A 21311-nucleotide genomic window follows, 5' to 3' on the forward strand; every position below is an offset into this window, starting at 1 on the left:
CTACAACTTTTTTTTAAAGCATAGATGTTTATTAAAGCATTATATATTGATGATAATTTTACTTGTACATGATTTTATATTTGCTTTTAAGCAGTTATCCTATATACTTGATTTGTTCCAAGTTGTTAAAAATAAAAGCACATAATTTTTATAAATTTGAGGACCTAGAAATTCAAAGGGGATAAGCTTTAGGTGCTGAGTTTATTTGGTACAGACATTTTCAATTTTTCGATTTTGTTATTTAATTTGAGAAATATAACATCCTTGTAATTGATAATTAAAGGTCACTTGATGCAAATATGTTATGGATTTGAATAAAACTGATATTCACTTTTTATCAGAGTTACTTGGAAACTGTACTAGATTAAAATTTAAGAAAAAATTATAACTCTATTAGTGAAATTTATAACTAGAAGTTGGAATCCCCTAAAATGGAAATGTCCTCTTTGTACAAAATTATAGCAGTGTAAATAGGTAGACAAAAAATGACTAGAAGATACAAACAAATCATTTACAGTTTAACCTTGAGAATGATTGGCTTGAATATCCCTCATCTTCATGGGTTCCTTTATTTTGTATTGTTAATCTTAGTTTGATTACAGACCTGTTACATACATATACTTGCTAAAATCTGTTAAAAGAGATAAATAGTGTAACTTTGGGACCCTGAAGATTTTGTACTAATACTGATGCTAATCATTGGTTGTAGAGCAGTACTGTCAACATTTAATTGTATAGTAATGATTTGATTCCTGGCTTTATCACTTTCTAGTGGGTGTCTGGACATGCTACTTAATTCTCTAAACTGAAGTGATTGTAGTAGTACTGCTGATAATAGAGACATACCTTGGAGCTATTGCAGGTTTGGTTCCAGACTACTGCAATAAAGCAAATAAAACAATCAAGTGTGTCACATATATGTTTTGGTTTTGCAGTACCCATAAAAGTTACATTTAGACTATACTATATTCTATTTAAAGCAATAGCATTATGTCTAAAAGCACAATATACATGCCTTAATTCAAAAATACTTTATTGCTGAAAATGCTAGTGATCATTTGAGCTTTCATTATAATCTTTTTGCTGGTGGAGAGTCTTGCCTCAGTGGTGATGGCTGCTGACTGATCAGGGTGGTGGTTGCTAAAGTTTGGGGTGGCTGTCGCAATTTCTTAAAATAAGAACAGTGAAGTTTGCTGTATCAATTGACTCTTCCTTTCATAAAAGATTTCTCTGAAGCATGTGATGCTGTTTGATAACATTTTACCTATGGTAGAACTTCCTTCAAAATTGAAGTCAGTCCTCTCAAACCTGCTGCTGCTTTATCAACTAAGTTTATGTAATATTCTAAATCCTTTGTTGCCATTTCAACAGTGTTCATAGTATATTCACCAGGTGTAGATTCCATCTCAAGAAATGACTTTCTTTGCTCATACGAGAAGCAACTCCTAATTTGTTTAGGTTTTATCATGAGGTTGCAGCAATTTAGTCACATCTTCAGGATCCACTTCTAGTTCTAGTTTTCTTGCACTTTCAGTTATGTTCACCATTTAAGTCTTGAAGCCCTAAAGTCATCCATTAGGATTAGAATCCATTTATTCCAAACTCCTGTTAATATTGATATTTTGGCCTTATGAATCACAGATATTCTTAATGACATCTAGAATGGTGCATTCTTTTCAGAAGATTTTTAGTTTACTTTGCCCAGATCTATCAGAGGAATCACTGTCTATGACAGCAATAGCCTTACGAATTATATTTCTTAAATAATCAGACTTGAAAGTTAAAATTATTTCTTGATTTATGGGTTACAGAATGGATATTGTGTTAATAGGCCTGCAAACAATGTTAGTCTTCTTGTATATCTTCTTTCGCACTCTTGGGTGACAAGTGCATTGTCAGTGAGCAGTAATATTTTGAAAGAATTTTTTTTTTGAGCAAGAGGTCTCAACAGTGGGCTTAAAATATTCAGCCAACTATTCTATAAACAGATGTGCTGTCATCCAGGCTTTGTTATTTCATTTATAGAGCACAGACAGAGTAGATTTAGCCTAATTATTAAGGGCCCTAGGATTTTCAGAATGGTGAATGAGCACTGACTTCAAGTCAACTTAAGGTTACCAGTTGCATTAGCCCCTAATAGAAGAGTCAGTGTGCCCTTTGAAGCTTTGAAGCCAAACACTGACTTCTCCCTTCTAACTCTGAAAGTCCTAGATAGCATCTTCTTTCTATAGAAGACTGTTTCATCTACACTGAAAGTCTATTGTTTAGTGTAGCCATCTCATCAATGATCTTAGCTAGGTCTTCTGGACAACTTGCTGCAGCTTCTACCTCAGCACTTGCTGCTTCACTTGTACTTTTATGTTATAGAGATGGCTTCTTTCCTTAAATCTCATGAACCAGCTTCAAACTTTCCTTCTGCACCTTTCTCACCTCTCTCAGCCTTCATAGAATTGAAGAGAGTTAAGGCCTTACTCTGGATTAGGCTTTGGCTTAAGGGAATGATAAGGCTGCTTTGATCTTCTGTTCAAACCACTGAAACTTTCAGACCACTGAAATGTTGTAAGCACAAACAAGTGAAGTATCTTAATAGTTCAAGAAGCATCTTTTCTGTTGTGTTATCCTTCCCCAAAGGTAACAAGTATCTTAAATTTTGTGTTTTTACCCGTTTTTGAAATAGCATTAAGGCTGTTTCACTTTCTCATCATTCATGTGTTCACTGGAGTAGCACTTTAAGTTTCCTTCAGGAACTCCGATGCAAGAGGCCTGGCTTTTCACCCGTCTAAACTTTCGACATGTCTTCCTCACTAAGCTTAATCATGTCTAGCTTTTGATTTAAAGTGAGAGACTTGCAACTCTTTCTTTTACTTGAACACTTAGAAGCCATTTTAGGATTATTAATTGACCTAATTTCAATATTATTTGTGTCTCGGAATAGGGAGGCCTGAGGCGAAGGAGAGAGACGGGGAACGGCTTGGTCGGTGGAGCAATCAGAACATTTATTGATTAAGTTCTCTGTTTTATTTAGGCACAGTTGATGGTGCACCAAAACAATTAAAACATCAAAGATCACTAATCACAGATCACCATGACAGATAATAATGAAGAAGGTTGAGATATTGCATGAATTACCAAAATGTGATACAGAGACACAAAGTGAGCACATGTTGGGGAAATGGTGCTGATAGGCTTGCTGGACACGGGGTTGTTACAGACTTTCAATTTGCAACAAGTGCAATATCTGCAAAGTGCAGTAAAGTGAAGCACAATAAAACGAAATGTGCATTTATTTACCCAATAGGATTTTTTATGAGGATTAAATGAGATACATGGTAAAAAGCTCTGGCATCAGAGAACCTCTCTAACTCAGGGTAAATTACTTAAACTTTCTCCTTTGTTTTCATATTACTAAGATGGGGGTAATAATAGCACCTACCTCATAGTGCTATCAGGACTCGAAGAGTTAATATATGTAAACCATTTAGTGTTGGCTATTTATTATACTTGTGATATTACCATTATACAAAGCACTAAGCACAGTGCTCAAAATATTTTAACTACATAATCAATTTTAGCTGTAGTAATAATGATTGTTATTCCTGTCCAAGAGTCTCTTGTTCCTGAGTGTGAGATAATAGCTTGAAATTAAAGGCCATGCTACCAACATATAACATATATCCCAGGTCCCTTTATTTGAGTTTGCTTCCAAATTATTTGGAAGCAACCTAGTCCTGTTTATGTCTGGGGGTTTATTATTTAAAAAGTTATTAGCGGGAATGTATAGAAAAATTTTGACTGTTGTGATTTGTGTCAGCCAATTATTTGGTGGTTTTTATGTATAAGCCAGGGCCAGTGCTTCAGAAATATGTTGGTATCTTAATTTTCTTTAAATTATAATAATCAGAATGATAATTTTGAGGATTATGTTAGGTTGGTGCAAAAGTAAATGCAGTTTTTGCCATTAAAAAAAAGCTTTGAATTAAAATAATGGCAAAAACTGCATTTACTTTTGCTCCGAGCTGACAATTTTCTGTTTTCTGTTTTCTATTTCTCTTCAAAGGACAAGTACTACAGATTCTTAGTGTCTTTTTCTTTTATTGGAAAAAAAAGTTTGTTGGATGCTAACTATCAAAGCCATGTTATTGTGTTCCTTTAAGTTTCAGCATACTGTAGATTCTCAGTACTATTTCAGAGACCCTGCAGTTATATAATCCAAGTTGAAAGAGGATGCCACCATTTTTAACTTTTTTTAAGAGAAAAAAAAAAAAAAGGCTAAATTTGGCCCAGCTAAATGATGAGGGATTTATTCAGTTGACTTTTTTGGATTAATGTCACTTTGGCAGTCCCTTTCCTGGGATATCTGATTTATAGAGGTGTGGGTGGAATGAATGCTTAGAACTGCTACTGAGGAAAGTCAAAGGAAGGTGTATTTCCAATGTTCCTTAACAGACTTTAGAATTACATTTTTTGTTTCATTTAATTAAATGCAGAATAGTAGCGGTTATAAACTGCTACTGTAGGCCCTCCAAAAGCAATAGCAGTCAGTAACCAGCAGACTGACAGCAAGGGAAAAAGAAGAGTAGAAGTCATGTTATATAGTAGGTGGTTTGTTTTATATACATTTTATTTTATATATGTTTTATATATGCATGCATGTATTGTATGTGTGTATATTTCTGTCATATATATATGTGTATAAAAGACAGATGAGCACAGCAATACATCTTGTTAATGTTACAAGCGCAGACAACTGAAATAGCTTACTATACTAGTTCAGGAAACATCTTCTCTTCTGAGTTACCTTTCTTCCCCATAGGTAGCCACTATCCTAAATTTTGTATTTTTACCTCTTTTTGAATCCTCGGACCTAAATAATTTATTATTTATTAACATGTTTTGAAGTATTCTTTGATACATTTTCTTTTGTAATCCTTTTTATTCCTTCATAGTGAAGAAGTATGTTGGAAGCCAGAATGGTTTTATTATTTCATCTACCTTTTCACCTTTTATTCCCATCCATCCTGGATAATTTATTAAAGTCACCCAACTTCCTTTCTATTAGTACTGTATTCCCAGACTGAGGCCAGCAAAGTAGATTTGATGGTTGCCTTTACACTTCATCTTAGCCTAAAGATGGAGAAGTGATGATGATGATTACCTTTAACATAATCATTTGGCATTGCAGATGATAGTCTATCAGTGTGTTTATGTGGTTTTTGTTTATTCATTTTAGTTTTTTAGTATTGTACCTACTGGGGTGAGTGAGAAGGACATTTATGTTTGTGTGAGTGCATGTGTGTGTGCGTGTTTGGTTTTGTTTAAAGGGTAGGGTGTTTCTCTTACAAAATTAATGAACCTAACAAAAAAACAATGTTTAATGTAATTTCTCACTTGGACACTTAGCCCTCCTTTATCTCTCCCCTCCTCCATCTCAGGTTATAATCATTGTTGAAGATGGTAAGAGTTTAGAAGGTGGGTAATTGTATTTTGTTCAGGAATAAAATTTACAGATTACAATCGACCATCCTATCCTCTACCCTAGTATTTGGGTTTTATAACAGTCTGTTCCACTATTGAAAAGCTTTGAATTAGTCTGAATTTGGCATTCCATTGGGCATCCAGTAGTGAGAATTCACCATTCCTACATTTTGGAAAGAAAAGTCGCAGTGAGTACTTCGCTCTTCTTTGAGTTAATTGTATGTATACTTGTACCCTAGCGTGAGAGCAAAATTAAACTAATTTCAAGTTCTTAAGTGGCTTTAGTGATTGGAAAAAAATATTTAACTGACATCTCTGGAGGCTGAAATCTTTTGTCTATCCACAGGTTTTTATGGGACTCAATTCTCTGGATGAGAAAAAAAGCTCACTCTTCAAGAGGGTCAATAATTTGAGTCAGAAGGGATAGCTACTGTAGAATTTAAGTTGTTATTTTAATTATATAGAACTGATGTATTTAGTGGAATTTAACATTCAATGTGTGTTACAGGATCCTGATGGAGAAAATGCTCGTAGGGCATTGCAGCGAACAGGAGGATCGTTTCCAGGAGGACATGTCCCTGATATGGGATCAGGGTTGATGAATTTACCACCTTCCATTCTCAATAATCCAAACATTCCTCCTGAAGTCATCAGTAATTTGCAGGCCGGTAGACTTGGTTCCACAATTTTTGTTGCCAATGTAAGTTCAAGCTTTAGTCTAAAACTTGTCATTCAGATAGATAGATAATTTGATTAAATAAATGAGTTATAGGTTTATAAAACATTTTGCTTGTTTTTATTTATTTTTTATTTTTAACTAAAGTGAAACAGTAATTATTGTAAACTCAAAATCAGTTGACGTGTATACATACGTATACACACACACACACACACACACACACAAGGTTAGAGTTTAAATACAACTCTTTGGATTGTTTAAACACAGAACTGTGCAATTTATACACATTCAAGCAGTTCTTGAAATTATATGTGTTGTGGTTTATATTGGTAAATGGATTTCTTTTTTATAGCCTTGATATTTGTGAATATGCATGTCATAGTTGATTTTTCATTTTTTCTAAGCATTTGAAAGTCAGTGAAAACAATACTTTTCAGAATCTGGATTTCTCTTGGTAAAAATAGATGTGCAAGTTTCAAATGTAAAAAACAGGTTTGAGCAGTTTGAGAGATGATTTTGGAAATTAAAAAAAATAAGGATAAGGAACAATGTAGATGTAGCTTAAATGATTTTAAACAACTGAAGATGTTTTTAAATTTGAACATTATCGATATGTGGTTGAACTAGAATTATAGTTCTTTATGGTTTTAAGAGTTTAGAAAAGATTCTTTTGTATTTGCAGATGGGGAGAGGGATTTATTAGGTATGTAACTATACAATTTTATGTTAAGCTTGACTTCAAAGTTGGTTGGAAGAAGCTAAAGGAAGTGTTCAGCATAGCTGGAACTGTGAAGCGGGCAGATATTAAAGAAGACAAAGATGGCAAGAGCAGAGGAATGGGCACTGTCACTTTTGAGCAAGCAATTGAAGCAGTTCAAGCAATTTGTATCCTGATTTACATTTCAGCATTGGTTATGAGGTTGAAGAAGCATAATACCACCTTTTTTTTGGCAGGGGGTAATTGAATTTAAGGTTACCTGGCTTAGAGATGTGTGTTAGACTTTAGTCTCCAGCAAATAAAACCCTTACTAGGTCCAAGGATTAAAGTCACTCTTAAAACTTGGATTGGCCATATTGTACAGGGCTGATATGAAGTTTTTTCTTTTCTCTCTTCCTACCACAATTAATTGTATACATGCATTTAACAATTGTATAATCCATTGTATATTAATGAATTTACTTTAAGCGAAGCCTTACAAGTTTACTTTTTTCAATGGTTGAATTAAAAATACATCTTATTGATGAAATAAAACCATAAAGCAAAGAATTGAATATTTTTTTGAGTATGTTTTTTTGAGTGGCTAATACCAATAAGTATTAAAGATGTTAATTAAAATATCAGAGATAGTTGGACTGTAAGATTATTAAAAATTAGTTTGTGTTCTGGTATAATTTTATAGTTATCTTAACTGGCTTTCCTTGACTGAACCAACAGCTATGTTCAATGGGCAGTTTTTATTTGATAGACCTATGCATGTGAAAATGGTGAGTTCCTGTATATCACTTCAACCTCCAACCTCTTCAAATCTTTTATTGGCTCTCTTCTACATTACAGTTCTTTCTGGTAATATGTTAACCATATTATAAACTTTCTCGCAATTAGGATGACAAGTCTGTTCCTCATGAAGAGTACCGTTCACATGATAGTAAAACACCGCAATTACCACGTAAGTAAAAGCTATTATGAGAAACAACATAGGCTTTTTGGGGTTTGTTTTATTATGTGCTAAGCAAAACTTTGTTTTTGTGCCTACATCCTAGTTTCTCACAATTTGGGATTAGTTTGGAGTTATGAAGATAGTTTGGCACTATTGATTAGGAAGACTGTTGTGTGCCATTTTTGTTTTCTTTTTGGTAACTTTTCCTGACTGATCAGCAATACATTTAAAAATGTTTGATAAATATATACACTTGAAGGAAAAAAAGTCCTCTCTCATTGTGCCATCTGTGGGTAACCTCATTATAACATTTTTATGTATTTTCTTCCAGCCTTCTATGTATATTTTTTACATAGTTGGGAACAAAAATAATTTTGAATTATTTTTTGTTTAACATTAGAGTAAAAGCATTTTCTCATGTTGAAAATTATTTTCAAATATTTTTATTGTTAGTATAATAGTCTTAACATATAGATGTTCCGTAACTATTTCGCTGTTCTGTATTTTAGGTGTTTTAACTTTTATTTCCTTTTGAGTAACCATAGAGTAACACATGCCTTTTTGTTCACAAATCTTTGTAATGTTTTTGGGTACTTCCTTCAGACAGATATTCTGAAGTAGATTTACAGTTCTCATGGGTTAGTATTATCAAATTGTTTTCCAAATGACTATAACAGTGTAATATACTTATTGTATTATGTGTCTCAGTGCCTCCTTTGAAAAGTGGGGATAATAATGGTGTCTACTTCGTGGGGTTGACATGAGTATTACGTGAATTAATATATGTAAAGCACTTAGAATCGTTTTGCATAAACACTCAGTAAATATTAGCTATTGTTTTTACTATTTCACTGCATCTTCTCTGGTTTTTAAAGTATTCTTATAAGAAATCTTAAATATACAGACAAAAGTAAAATTACTCATATAGTTATCATATGCCATATTTGTTGTAGATTTTTTTCTTTAAAATAAATAAAATTTTACAGGTAAAATGGAGCTTCCCCATCTCCCTTGCCCATCTTTCAACTTATGCCTTACCCAGAGGAAACAACTTATGGATAGAGTATTTATCATTTAGGTTTTAATAATTTGACTGCACATTTGTGCATCCATAAACATAGGGAATTGTTTTGTTGGATTTAAAATTTTGTTTGAGTGATATCATAATGTATTATGTAACTTGCTTTTTTTGTTTAAAATTGTTTTTGAGATTCATTTATGTTGATAGATGTAGCTCTAGTTTCTTCATTTTAACTGCTGATACCACATTTTGTACATTTTTCTGTTTTTTAGGTTATTTTAAATTTTAGTTATTGTGTATTAAGTTGGAAACTATTTGCTCTTTTTTATCAGAATTATATATTCTCTTTATATTTGCTAGAAATTATGTGTAAAACTGGCCTTCATCTGTTGTTTCTGGGAAGTTTTTAACTACTGATGGCTTATATTTTCTATCTTTTTTGAGTCAATTTTTTTAATATCTATTTTTCTAAGGATTTTTTCTATTTTTGTTCATTTTCAAATATTTTGGCATAAAATTATCTCTAAGTTTTTGCTACATCTGTGGTTCTGTTTTAAAAATTCTGAATGTTTACAATTTTTAATTTTTTCTTGGTTAATTTTGTTAGAAATTTGTCAGTTTTAATGGTGTATTCAAATAACTTAATTTGAATGTTTTGTATTTTTAATTTCTGCTCTTAGCCTTATTATTTTTTTTCTTCTCTTTATTGGGGTTTAGTTTGTTTTTGTCCTAACTCCTTAAGTTGAATGCTTACTTCAAATTGGTAGCTTTTCCTTTCTAATATAAGCAGTTATGACTATAAAGTTACTACATGGGTTTTGCTGTGGAGCATTTTTATGTTGGGTCAGTTTTTAGAGTATTTAAAAATTACCATTATGGGCTGGGCATGGTGGCTCACACCTGTAATCCCAGCACTTTGGGAGGCTGAGGCAGGTGGATCACTTGAGACAAGGAGTTCGAGATCAGCCTGGCCAAAGTGGCGAAACCCCGTCTCTACTAAAAATACAAAAAAAAAGTAGCCAGCACGGTGGCGCATGCCTGTAGTCTCAGCTACTCAGGAGACTAAGGCAGGAGAATTGCTTGAACCTGGGAGGCAGAGGTTGCAGTGAGCTGAGATTGTGCCACTGCACTCCAGCCTGGGTGACAGAGGGAGACTCTGTCTCCAAAAAAAAAAAAAAAAAAAAATCACCATTATGATTTCTTATTGAGCCATGTATTATTTGAAAATAGAAGTTTTCAATTTCCAAATGTATGAGTTTTTTTTTTCTTTGTACTTTTTCGTTTCAATCTAGTCACAGAACATGGTTTATATGTGAGTGTGATTCTTTGGAATTAATTTGGACTTAATGGATGGCCTACCCTATGGCACATTTTTCTTAGTATTCTGGGTATAGTTGGTGAGTGCAGTGATCTATATATGTTAATCAAATCAAGTTTGTTAATCATTTTAATTGTCTTAGATCCTTACTAATAATTTTTTCTGCTGTAACACTGTTTATTTTATTATCTTATGTGTCTAGTAAAATTGCCCAGTAGAATAGTGGATTTGTCTACTTTTTCTTGTTTTTCCTTAACTATTTTTAAGCTAGCTTAGTAGGTACATCTAGATTAGAATTGATATATTTTCCTAGTGAATCAAAAATTTTATAGGGTGATTTTTTTCTCTAGTAATTACTTTGAGTCTTTGGTCTAATTTTAATGTAAGTAAGGCAGCTTTATTTTGTTTTGTACTTGCCTGGCACATTTTTCCTATTTTTTTACTGTTTTAGGCACACCCCTTATAAACGGTGTTATTGCTGGGCTTAGATAGACTTTTTAAAAAACTCACTTTGATAGTTTTTTTCCCCATAAAATTGAAGAGTTCAGTTTCTTCACATGTATTGGTTCGTTTGGATTAATTTCCATTATATTATTTTGTGTCTTATTTTTCTGTCTTACAAATACTTATTTTTCTCCTATCTTGGATTGTTCTGGATATTTTAATATTTCTGTGAAGCCTGAAGTTAATGTAATTATTCTTTTATGTAATAGTAGACTGACCTTTTGATGCAGTCACTTTCCTACTGAATTATACTATCATTGCTCAGCGTTTTAGTTCTGTATTATTAGTTCTGTACTATTTTTTTTTCTGTCCTGCAAATTAGACAATGTTATTTGCCATTTTCTTGTGTCATCACTCCTCTGCTTTTATGGACTCTGGCACTAAATTTTTTCCTCTGAAGCATATATATTAGAAGCTCTTTTAAGTGAGGATCTTTTATTTGTAAATTCTCTCAATTTTGGTTTTTAAATGTCTTCAAAGACAGTTTAACTTGTTGTATAGTTTAAGATTGATAATTATTTTCTCTAAGCATTTTGAAAGTATTCTACAGTCTTCATGTTTACACTGTTGCTATTAAAGTCAGCTATTTATTGAATCGTCCTTTCTTTATAAGTAATCTGTCCTTGTAGCTGATTTTAAGACTTTGGTCTTTGTTGTGCAGTTTGACAACAAAGACCCAAGTTTTAAAATCAGCTCCATGTCATTATGCAAGTAACCTAAGGTCTCAAAAATTTCCTCTTTTATGGATAATAGATGTGGAAACACTTAAGGTGCCATATAAGTATAAATAAATATTTATATCAATGAGAAAACTAGGTAATGTAATATTTGCCTTATTCAATGTTATACTTTTTATGGTTATTGACTTTTTAGTTTGATTTGAACCATTTAAAAAGTAATTATCAAATTTTAAGTGGGTCTACAAATTTGGGCAAGATGCTCATTTTCAGATATGTGTGCCATATATAAGGTGATAAGATATTACTCAAAATCCTCTAGGTATTTTATTATTCCTTTCAGTGCACCTTTAAGTGGGGTATAAGGTGTACTTTATAGTATATCATGTTTTATTTCATAAAACACTTCTCATTAATAAATGGTTTTATAGTCGGGCTTCAGTGTGCTACTTTCTAGATAAAAACAAGAACCAGTGCTCTTACTTGAAAATTTGCAGAAATTGTAGAGATACTACTACAGGTATATAGCTCTTTAAAAAAGTTTATTGCCAGTTAGTTAATCATATATGGATCTTGGTAATAATTGTTCTCATTTTTGTTTTAGGTGGTCTTGGAGGCATTGGGATGGGACTTGGTCCGGGTGGACAGCCTATTAGTGCCAGCCAGTTGAACATAGGTGGAGTAATGGGAAATTTAGGTCCAGGTGGTGAGTATTCTAACTTTCTTTTTTCTTTTTAAATGATACATATGCTAGCTAATAAAGCCTCCATTGATGTGGTCTGTAATAATGTTTAAAGGACTCTAATTAATAGTTAGATATGTGTGATGTCACTTGATTCTGAAAAAGGGATGAAACCTTGAGCACAGCTGACATGAAAGAGATAGGCAGAAGTCAGGAGAGTTTCTTTGGGGCCAGCTGTGTTGTAGCTAACCTTTTAGCACTTTGGATTTTGAAATGTTTTTAAGGCAGAAGGAGAATATATCATGTATGTACAGTATTTATGGAGTAGCTGAAATGCTACCATATCATAGGCAACTGAAATTTGTTTATCCAGTTGGGAAGGTAGCTTTTCAGTTAGTTATTTGACTGCTCACCTGGAAGAACTCACAGTTCATTTTTAGAGATTGGTTTTTAAACTTTGATGTTAGGACCCTTTTATATCTTAAAATTTGTTGAGAACCCAAAAATGTTTGTTTATTTAGTTATAATTACCAGTATTTACTGTATTATAAATGAAAAATTAGAAATTAAAAAAATTACATATTAAAAATGATAAACTCATTATATGATAAACTCATACTTAAAAGCTTTAAGAAAATAAACTGTTTTTCAATGCAAAAAAGAAATTGGTGAGGAGAGTGGCATTGTTTTACCTTTCCACACATCTTTTTAATGTTTGACTTAATATTGCTCTTATATCTATTTCTGCATTTAGTTTTTTGTGATATTGTACATCATATAGTCTTTGGAAAATTACACCTTAAACTCAAGAAAGTGAGGGTAAAACGTCAAATAATGTCTTAGTAGTGTTTGGTGACTTAAGTAGTTTTGACCTATTGAACCCTAAAGAGTCCCTGAACCATACTTCATGAATTACTGGTTTAATTGATGGACTAATAAATGCTATCAGATTCCTATTTTTGTCGAGATGCTGTAGTCACACTTTAAATTATGAGGCTCATTATCATAATCATTCTGATCCAAACAAGTTTTCTCCCTTAGCCTTAGACTCTCACACCTACCTACCCTCTCCTAAATCATACTATTTATATTTTTAAAATTTCTACTGCTCTTTTTAACTGCCATGTTTAGAGAGTCCTTACATTCTGGCCTGATCTCTAAATCTGCTGTAATGATATTTCTGTGTCTATGCTGGAAAAAAATCATTGATAGTAATATTTCTGTGTTTATTGTGGGAAAAAAAGTGAATGATTACCTAGTTCTAGATATTCTCTAACTGAATGTTGTGGGGTTACTAGTGAATTTTGCTTTCTTGTCTAATAAATGTTCAAAGAAACCTTTTTGAAGACTCATGATTAGGCAGCTGCTATGTCATAGCACTTTAAACCACGCCTCCTGTACCTTACTGCTTCTCTAGTGTTTCATTGTGGTTATACCAGTGGTATCTATTTTGCTATAATGCATTATGTCATCTTTTAGTCATAAAAGTAAAATATACTTAAAGTACATACTGTGTATTTTATTTGAGGTATGGGAATGGATGGTCCAGGTTTTGGAGGAATGAATAGAATTGGAGGAGGTATGTATAAAGATTTGTTTTTTTGTATGTACCCATCACCATTTTTAATAAACTAGAAACTGTGTTGAGAATTCCATGAAAAAAAAAGTCATGGTTTATTGTTGGCTCATGTTCTAAAGGCTGCTAGCAGAAATTGAGCCTGGTACATACTTAAAGGAAGGTGATGTGTTAAGAAGTAGCTGCACAAGGTAGGGTGGATGTAGAGCTTACTGGTGAGACTTAACATTTACAAAATGTACCTTTCAGCTACATCACTGACAGTCGGATCTCAAAATGAATCTTTATTCCATAGGAATAGGGTTTGGTGGTCTGGAAGCAATGAATAGCATGGGAGGATTTGGAGGAGTTGGCCGAATGGGAGGTAGGTAAATGTATGCAGTGGGAAGTGTGGGCACATTTAGTTTTCCCTATTATTAAAGTTTCCCCCCTATAACTTAGGAATGGGTGCTAAAAATGTCTTCAGAAGGCATGTAGGCACTAGGAGATAAGGACAGGCCTGGTGGGAATGGGGATGATATGTGTGGCATGTGAGGTAAATTGGGTAAATGACAGACTATTTTGTTTTTGTGACTTATGCTGTTTTTTTTTATAATTTAGATACATTCCTGAATGTTTTCGTCATGCATTGATATATTTGAAAAAGGTTAATTTATTGCACAATTTTTTCAGAGCTGTACCGTGGTGCGATGACTAGTAGCATGGAGCGAGATTTTGGACGTGGTGATATTGGAATAAATCGAGGCTTTGGAGATTCCTTTGGTAGACTTGGTAGGGCTGGCTGCATACTTCTTTTCTTTTTGTAGGCTATAATTTTTGCAATTTGGTTTCTCTTTTTTTGTGAAAAATCAGAAATCAATATTTTATACAACTTATTACCTGAAGAAAACACTTTAAGGATTTTAATATGCTAGCTCTCTTTTTCAACATCCTACATATTTGAACTCTATTTTCAGAAGACTTTATGCTTTTCAATTATTATAAATCAGAACACATAGTACCTTGGGAATTTTAAAGTATGATTATTTAAATTAATTAGTATATTATCTTTCCATCCTTGTTTAGGCAGTGCAATGATTGGAGGGTTTGCAGGAAGAATAGGAGCTTCTAACATGGGTCCAGTAGGATCTGGAATAAGTAGGTTTAAATTTTACTAGAATTTATTCAGTAATATTTGAGTGCTTGCAAAGACTTTGCAAGAGTAGTTATTGTAGTATAGTAATACTTTGTTCTTATATGTTAATGTGTCTTGCTATAATTTGAGAAACCTTGATAATTGAGTGAAGCCTTTCTGTTTGATTATTGTTTGAAATTTCTAAATTAACTGTTTGAATTTTGCTTCTTTGATATTTCTAAACTGTGTGTTAACGGCCAATCCAAGAACCTTCTTTCCAACTAGGGAATCTGGGGATTTCTCTGATCATGTGTCAGGAACAAGTTTTGCTTTAGCACCAACTTTGTTTCCTTTCTTATTTTATTTGTAAACATCTATGTCTTTTGGTAAATGCAGATAATGACATTCTTAGGCATCTCCTGAGCTTGAGTCAGGCTAAGGTTGAAAGAGGTACTTATTTCTTTTCCTCTTGAACCTTTCCCGTAATAGCATCAAGAGTAGTTGCAACACTGGGGAATGCCAAATCTCCCATCCATCCATTTCCACTACTACCTTTTAGGCCTTACATTAAGCCTGAATACATGGATTATTTATTATTATTTTTTTAACCTCTTTTGCTTACTGGGACATGTCTCTGAGCTCTCCATACTTTGGCTTCCCTTAATTGATGAAATTTCACAAACAGAAAATACAACCTATTTAAACTATTCTAAGAGTAAATTCTAAAATCCTGTCAGCTGAAGACATCTATTTCCATTGTATCTTGCTCCTCATTTTATTCTTCCTTCCATCATCTTTTAGCCTCAGCCATTTCCTGTTAGTCCTAACTTCCGTATCTTCCTCTTTTATCTCAGTGTCTGTACTTCTGTTTTCCCTGATTTTATATTGGTTATTCACAAAAAGCCAATTTGAGGGTGATGTTGATTTTTAGAATTTCCATGTTTGGGGATATTATGTACAAGACAAAAGGTTTGATAATGAGTAAGATGGGAATAAATGAAAAGGACAGGAAATCAAGTCGGTGCATAAGAATGACGTAGGTATGAGTTCGGAGCTAAATTCTTAAGCTCTGGCTAATGGGGAGTGATAGCATTTTTTGTTCCCTTGACAAGTTCTGTGTAATATTGAGATTAAAAGTTATGTTTTGCTATGATTATTGAATTACCATGAGAATAAAAACTGGGAAACAGAGGTGAAGATGCTGAGGTGAAAGATAAGCTAGGAAAGGAATATTTGTAGGAGAGTACGGTGAGAGCGGCTTGAGTGCTAGAGTTGTAATAATTTGAATTTATCTCTGTGTATCTTTACTCTAGCAATTATTATGCTTGATATTATTGGAAAATAAAAATAAGGATAAGAACAACTGTCATGTTATTGGAAGCAGTGATTGGTAGAGGATTTATATATTATATATTTAATGATCAGAATATAATTTTATACAGTTACATATGTATAATGTATACAGTGGCTAGAATTTCTCAGCTAACTAAATATATACTGAAGCAAATTCTGTTCTTTGGAAAGTTGTTATGTTATCTGTATGAAAATAATTTTATGTTTGTATATTATTTAATTATATAAACAAATTAATTTTCCCCCTTCTTTCCCCAAAATGATTATCTCCTCTTCTTTTCCTCCTTTCTCCTCTTCTCCTCTTCTCCTTTTCCTTATGTTTTTGAAACAAAAACACAAAATTCCCAAATCCCCCTGTCCTTTCTTGAAAATCCAGGTGGTGGAATGGGTGGCATGAACAGTGTGACTGGAGGAATGGGGATGGGACTGGACCGGATGAGTTCCAGCTTTGATAGAATGGGACCAGGTATAGGAGCTATACTGGAAAGGAGCATCGATATGGATCGAGGATTTTTATCGGGTCCAATGGGAAGCGGAATGAGAGAGAGAATAGGCTCCAAAGGCAACCAGATATTTGTCAGAAATGTAAGCAAATAAATATTAAGGATAATTGAAATTCTTTTTTTTCTTGTATATGTGTTACTAATACCTCTTTTCATTCTAGCTACCTTTTGACTTGACTTGGCAGAAACTAAAAGAGAAATTCAGTCAGTGTGGTAAGTATGCAAATGACTGCAGATATGTTGATATTGATTATGGAGGAAAATTGGTTTTAAAGTTTTATACGCTGTGTTTAGACCTTTGCCTGTCCAGATGCCTGTTCCTGGATAGTCTTGATAGTGGGCCAGGTCTAATTCCACTTCAAATAAATGAATTATTTCACTATCTTATGACTTAGAGCAGTGCTATTACTACTAGGTAATAACAAGGTTTAGGTAACAAGGTTTAGGATATATCCTATTATTGTTTTCTGTTAATAAAGATAGGACTTGTTTTATTACCTCATTTTAAAAAGATAAATATATTATAATTGTTTGCATTAAAATTTTTTTTCTCATGAGAAACATTAATAAGTGTTATATTTATTTCCTTGTTTATAATATAGTGCAGTGGATTATCAGCATAACCAACTGAGATGCTGATGTCCAATTGATAAGGGAGTTAATAGATGAGACCCATTCTACATACACTGTATTCCTTCCCAGCACAGGAAACCTAGGTGAGAGCATACAACCCACTACTGGGAATGCCTTGGACATGGGTACATTTTGGTTGCCCTTCTTATTCTTTTATAAACTCTTCTTAACCATAATGATACTACTTATACAACCTTAATGTGTTCCGTAGGTCTGTGGAAGATTAGGTTGTTTATTACTTTTAAAAAAGAACTTTTTATATACCATACTTACTTTTGTTAAAAAATATCTTAATTGACTAAATTCTCACTTTTTGTTTCTTTTGCAATAATGGGAGAATTCATGTGAGTGTTATAAAGTAAAATATTTTTTGCTAGCATTAATATTTTTCTGCTATTGCATGGAATCTCAGAGACTGTAGTCACAATAGGAAGTTACATAAGGTAGCATATATAATTTCTGAGGTCAGGTAGCATATAGATAATTTCTAAGGTCATGAAGGAATAGGTTTAGTGTTCTGTCACAAAATAACCTTTGTGGCTGCTACAGAGATAATATTATCTCATATTTCTTTATGTCTACCCTTTTGTAGCTTTTATTTATATTAATAGTTATTTGTTCAAGTTTTCTTCCATCCTACGTGGAAACTCTTGAAGGCAAGAACTGTCTTTTTATCTTAGCTCCTTTTGTTGCCTCTGTACATACAGTAAGAGTTTATGAAAAGTTTGTAAGTTAAGCATTCTGGGTAGATGTTCATTTATTCAGTAATTTATTCATTAAATTCACAAACATATTTTTGGCAGTCTGCTAGGCACTAGAATTTTGAAGGTGAAAAAAGTCAGATGCCCTCAAAGAACATACAACATAATTGACTTTCTTTCTTGATGATCCTTTTATTTTGCACTAATCAAAAATTCAAGAAAAAGTTGTTGAAAACAAGTTAACTGGTTAATAGTCACCATTAAGAGAAAGCAAAATAGTAAAGTGGCATTGAGGTATTGGCCTTCTTTGCAGGAGTGAGAAGATCTACCAGAATGAGTAAGCAGTATCTGGCAGCAGCGTCTGGCCATGAATCCTGTAGACTACAGAGGAAAGAATGTATATAGGGTCTTAGTGAAATACATCAAATGACAAGCAGTGGCAGCAAGTATAATCTCTGTTGATGTTGTTTCAGTAAAAAAAAAATCTCCAAATGAGATATGTCATTATGTTAAAGTAGAAATGAAACTTAGCAAGATAAAGAGCAAAGCAGGACAAAGAAATGACAATGAAAAGGTGACCAATATTGAGGTGACTGTTCTTTATTCTTTGTAGTCTGCTTTCCTTTCGAGGTTAGATATGAGCAAGGCTTGCAGCAAACTTCAAGTCTTTGGTGGGCTTCTGGTTGGAGTGGCCTGATGACCTGAGGACATCAGCAATTGCAAGACATTTTTTGAATGGAAAAAGCATTCTAATCTACATAGAAAATTTTTACAGTATTTTAGCCATATAAAATAATGGTTAAATTATTATTCTTTGCTATTTTAGCTCTATCCTTATAATCCTTTTTTGATTATAATCATATTTTAAGATTAATGATTTTTGTTTTATCAATTCTTTTGTAAAAGTCTCTGACTCTTAGATTTTATATTAAGATAATACCATATTTACACAATTCCCTATATCTCCCTTATTTTTAACCTTGAACTACATTGATGGGAAAGAAAGTTATAATAATGCAGAATTAAGTGTCCAGCTATTGACAACTATACAAATTATCTAGCTAGTATTAACTGAATCATCCATTTTTCTGCCATGTCAGTTATTTATAAATCTTTTTCTTAGTATGAGACATTTCTTTTTAACATGCTGCAAGCCAGTAATGGCCTCTTGGGCAGTAAAAGGCAGTCTTCTGTTGTTATTCTTCTTCTTGTAAGCCCAAAGGGAGTAAGTATATTCTCTTGCTTGCTTCTTAGTAAGAATCTAGTAGTACTCCATGCATCACCCATAAACAATGTCTGTCAGTAAAGGATATCACTGGCAACCCCTCTGCTTATAAATTATCTCTAGTGATTAACTGTTTTTGATGGAGTAATTACAAAGGCTGAGTAAATGTTATTTTATGGGTTATATTACCTTCAATAGAACATTTTCTCAACCTTTGTAATTCAGAAAAGATTGCTTTCATATCTTCCCAAATATAACAAGATGAGAAGTAAGTGAATGTAACTGCTATTTTCTAATTCCATCAAGCCCCTGAAGGTAATGTTTTTGACCCTAGCTGGTAAGATACACGTCTTTCCTGTAGCAAAAGAGATCTCTCTTTTTATCTTGCCTTGTATAATTCCTCAGAGAGATGCATTTTCAAAAAGGCTGAGTATAAATAAATTAACCTATTTGGTATTGGACCCCACATCATTTCAGTTTGTACTAATGGGGTCACATGGACATAGTCTTTTAAATGTGCTCCCATGTCATCTGTATACTTTAGCTGCATTCTGGCCTTCTGGCTCAGTATGATGCAAGACTATAACATTTTAGAACTTCAGCACAAGGAAAACCCATTCTCAATTATTCTTGCTATAAACCATATAAACAGATATAACTTTGTTCCACAGATTTCCATTATGTAGTATTTCTACATCAGTATGCTTGTTAACTGCATGGAAAATGAAGGTTTATGGTAGATTTTATTGATTAAAGTACTTGCTGCTTCAAGCAGTTTGAGTGGACTTTAGAATAACTTAAGAGTAAAAATGCAGTAATAGTACAAATGATATATGATGAGCATTCATTGATAGGCACTGTCTTTCATTTGTAAAGAAACAACAGAAAACTTTGCTTTTCTATTCCTTATATCCTTATTATGTTTTCTTATGGTAGAATGTCTGATTTTCCTTTTTTCATCCATGGTTGTGTTAACAGCTTCATGTAGGCAGTAGATTTTATTGAACATTCTTTAATTTGGTCTATTTTTACATGTGTTTTTTAATCAGCATATCCCAAAATATACCCCACAAGATGTCAATAGGCTGGGTTAAATAAAACAGAAAGGTTTCTTTTACTGTGGGACGAATCTTTTTATTACTAGTATATGTAACAGCAATATGTTTGATTATTCTGTGATACTGATTTCTCATGGCATACTATTTTGTCCTGTGGTGTTGCCAAAATAGCAGTCCTGTTTTTGTTTTCTTGGAATCGCACAAGATTATTAGATATTTAACTTAGTTGAGGAAGTTCTCAGAGCATGTAAAAAGTCAGACAGGTCTGATTTTAATCAGCTATTTGAAACTAATTTTTTTCTCCTGAATTATTTATCTTTAGAAAAGAAAATATTTCAGTTGTTGTTTTTATAGGATCAGGAAGAAACTTAGAAAATTTATAACTGTTTCTGGTTCTGTCCTGCTGGGATTCTTTTTGGGGGAGCAGTCTAACCATGAAACAAATATTTATGGGCTACCGTCCATATAGCTTGAACATCAGAACTGTAAGAAAGTTCAAGTATCTTAGCTGAGGGACCTTGTCAACTAGAAAATTTTTTAGGTCATTGCGAGGTCAGGAATTTGGAGGTCTGAGTGCTGATTTCTAAACTGAAAGAGACAATTTAAGAGAAAAACAAAGAAGAGAAACTGTCCTGAAAGATTGAGAGACAGATTATGCAAGAAATAGTGACGTATTTTCCTTTGAGGTATTGAAGAAGATTTCCTACTCAGGTGAACTTTACTATTGCTAATAAACCTATGATGGGATACTTAAGAAAAACTACGTTTTTAGGTAAAATTAGGATAAGGAAGAACCTTTAACCTTAAAAGTCCTTGAAAATCCTCCACAGTTCTTTTCAAAATAACTGTAAGGTGCTGTCCTTTACCAAGAGCTTCTTTAATTAAACTTGCTTTTTTTCAGGTACCAGCATTCAAGATATTAAGAGGACTCTGGAAACTGTGCTGCATTTATCTTTAAATTGTTTTAAAATGTGTTTTCCAGTTTCATATTATGATGTTTATTAGACAGTGTGATTGCTGTGTTTTTGCTTTTTTTCCCCATTTCATTCCAGTTGTGGGCTAAATATTATTTGGATCTACTTTACCCATTATCATGTAATTTCTCTGGAGATTAGCCTATTTTGTAACTTTTCA

The 21311-nt window shown here is 33.0% G+C and overlaps 1 protein-coding gene across 5 annotated transcripts in view; it reads left to right on the forward strand.

Annotated features, from left to right (window-relative positions):
* Positions 1–21311, forward strand: part of MYEF2 (myelin expression factor 2) — a 54957-nt gene that overhangs the window by 29416 nt on the left and 4230 nt on the right. For 2 of the 5 annotated variants that reach the window (XM_033190214.1, XM_033190210.1), the window contains 11 exons: positions 5984–6175; positions 6886–7039; positions 7590–7639; positions 7758–7821; positions 11937–12038; positions 13543–13593; positions 13886–13954; positions 14263–14361; positions 14656–14727; positions 16434–16642; positions 16722–16773. In XM_033190214.1, the coding sequence (XP_033046105.1) occupies positions 5984–6175; positions 6886–7039; positions 7590–7639; positions 7758–7821; positions 11937–12038; positions 13543–13593; positions 13886–13954; positions 14263–14361; positions 14656–14727; positions 16434–16642; positions 16722–16773 (1114 nt within the window). The remainder of the gene's footprint in view (positions 1–5983; positions 6176–6885; positions 7040–7589; positions 7640–7757; positions 7822–11936; positions 12039–13542; positions 13594–13885; positions 13955–14262; positions 14362–14655; positions 14728–16433; positions 16643–16721; positions 16774–21311) is intronic. The other 3 variants (XM_033190211.1, XM_033190213.1, XM_033190212.1) reach the window with 3 other exon arrangements.

Source organism: Trachypithecus francoisi, unplaced genomic scaffold, assembly GCF_009764315.1.
Source record: "Trachypithecus francoisi isolate TF-2019V2 unplaced genomic scaffold, Tfra_2.0 Lachesis_group3, whole genome shotgun sequence".
Lineage (NCBI taxonomy): Eukaryota > Metazoa > Chordata > Mammalia > Primates > Cercopithecidae > Trachypithecus > Trachypithecus francoisi.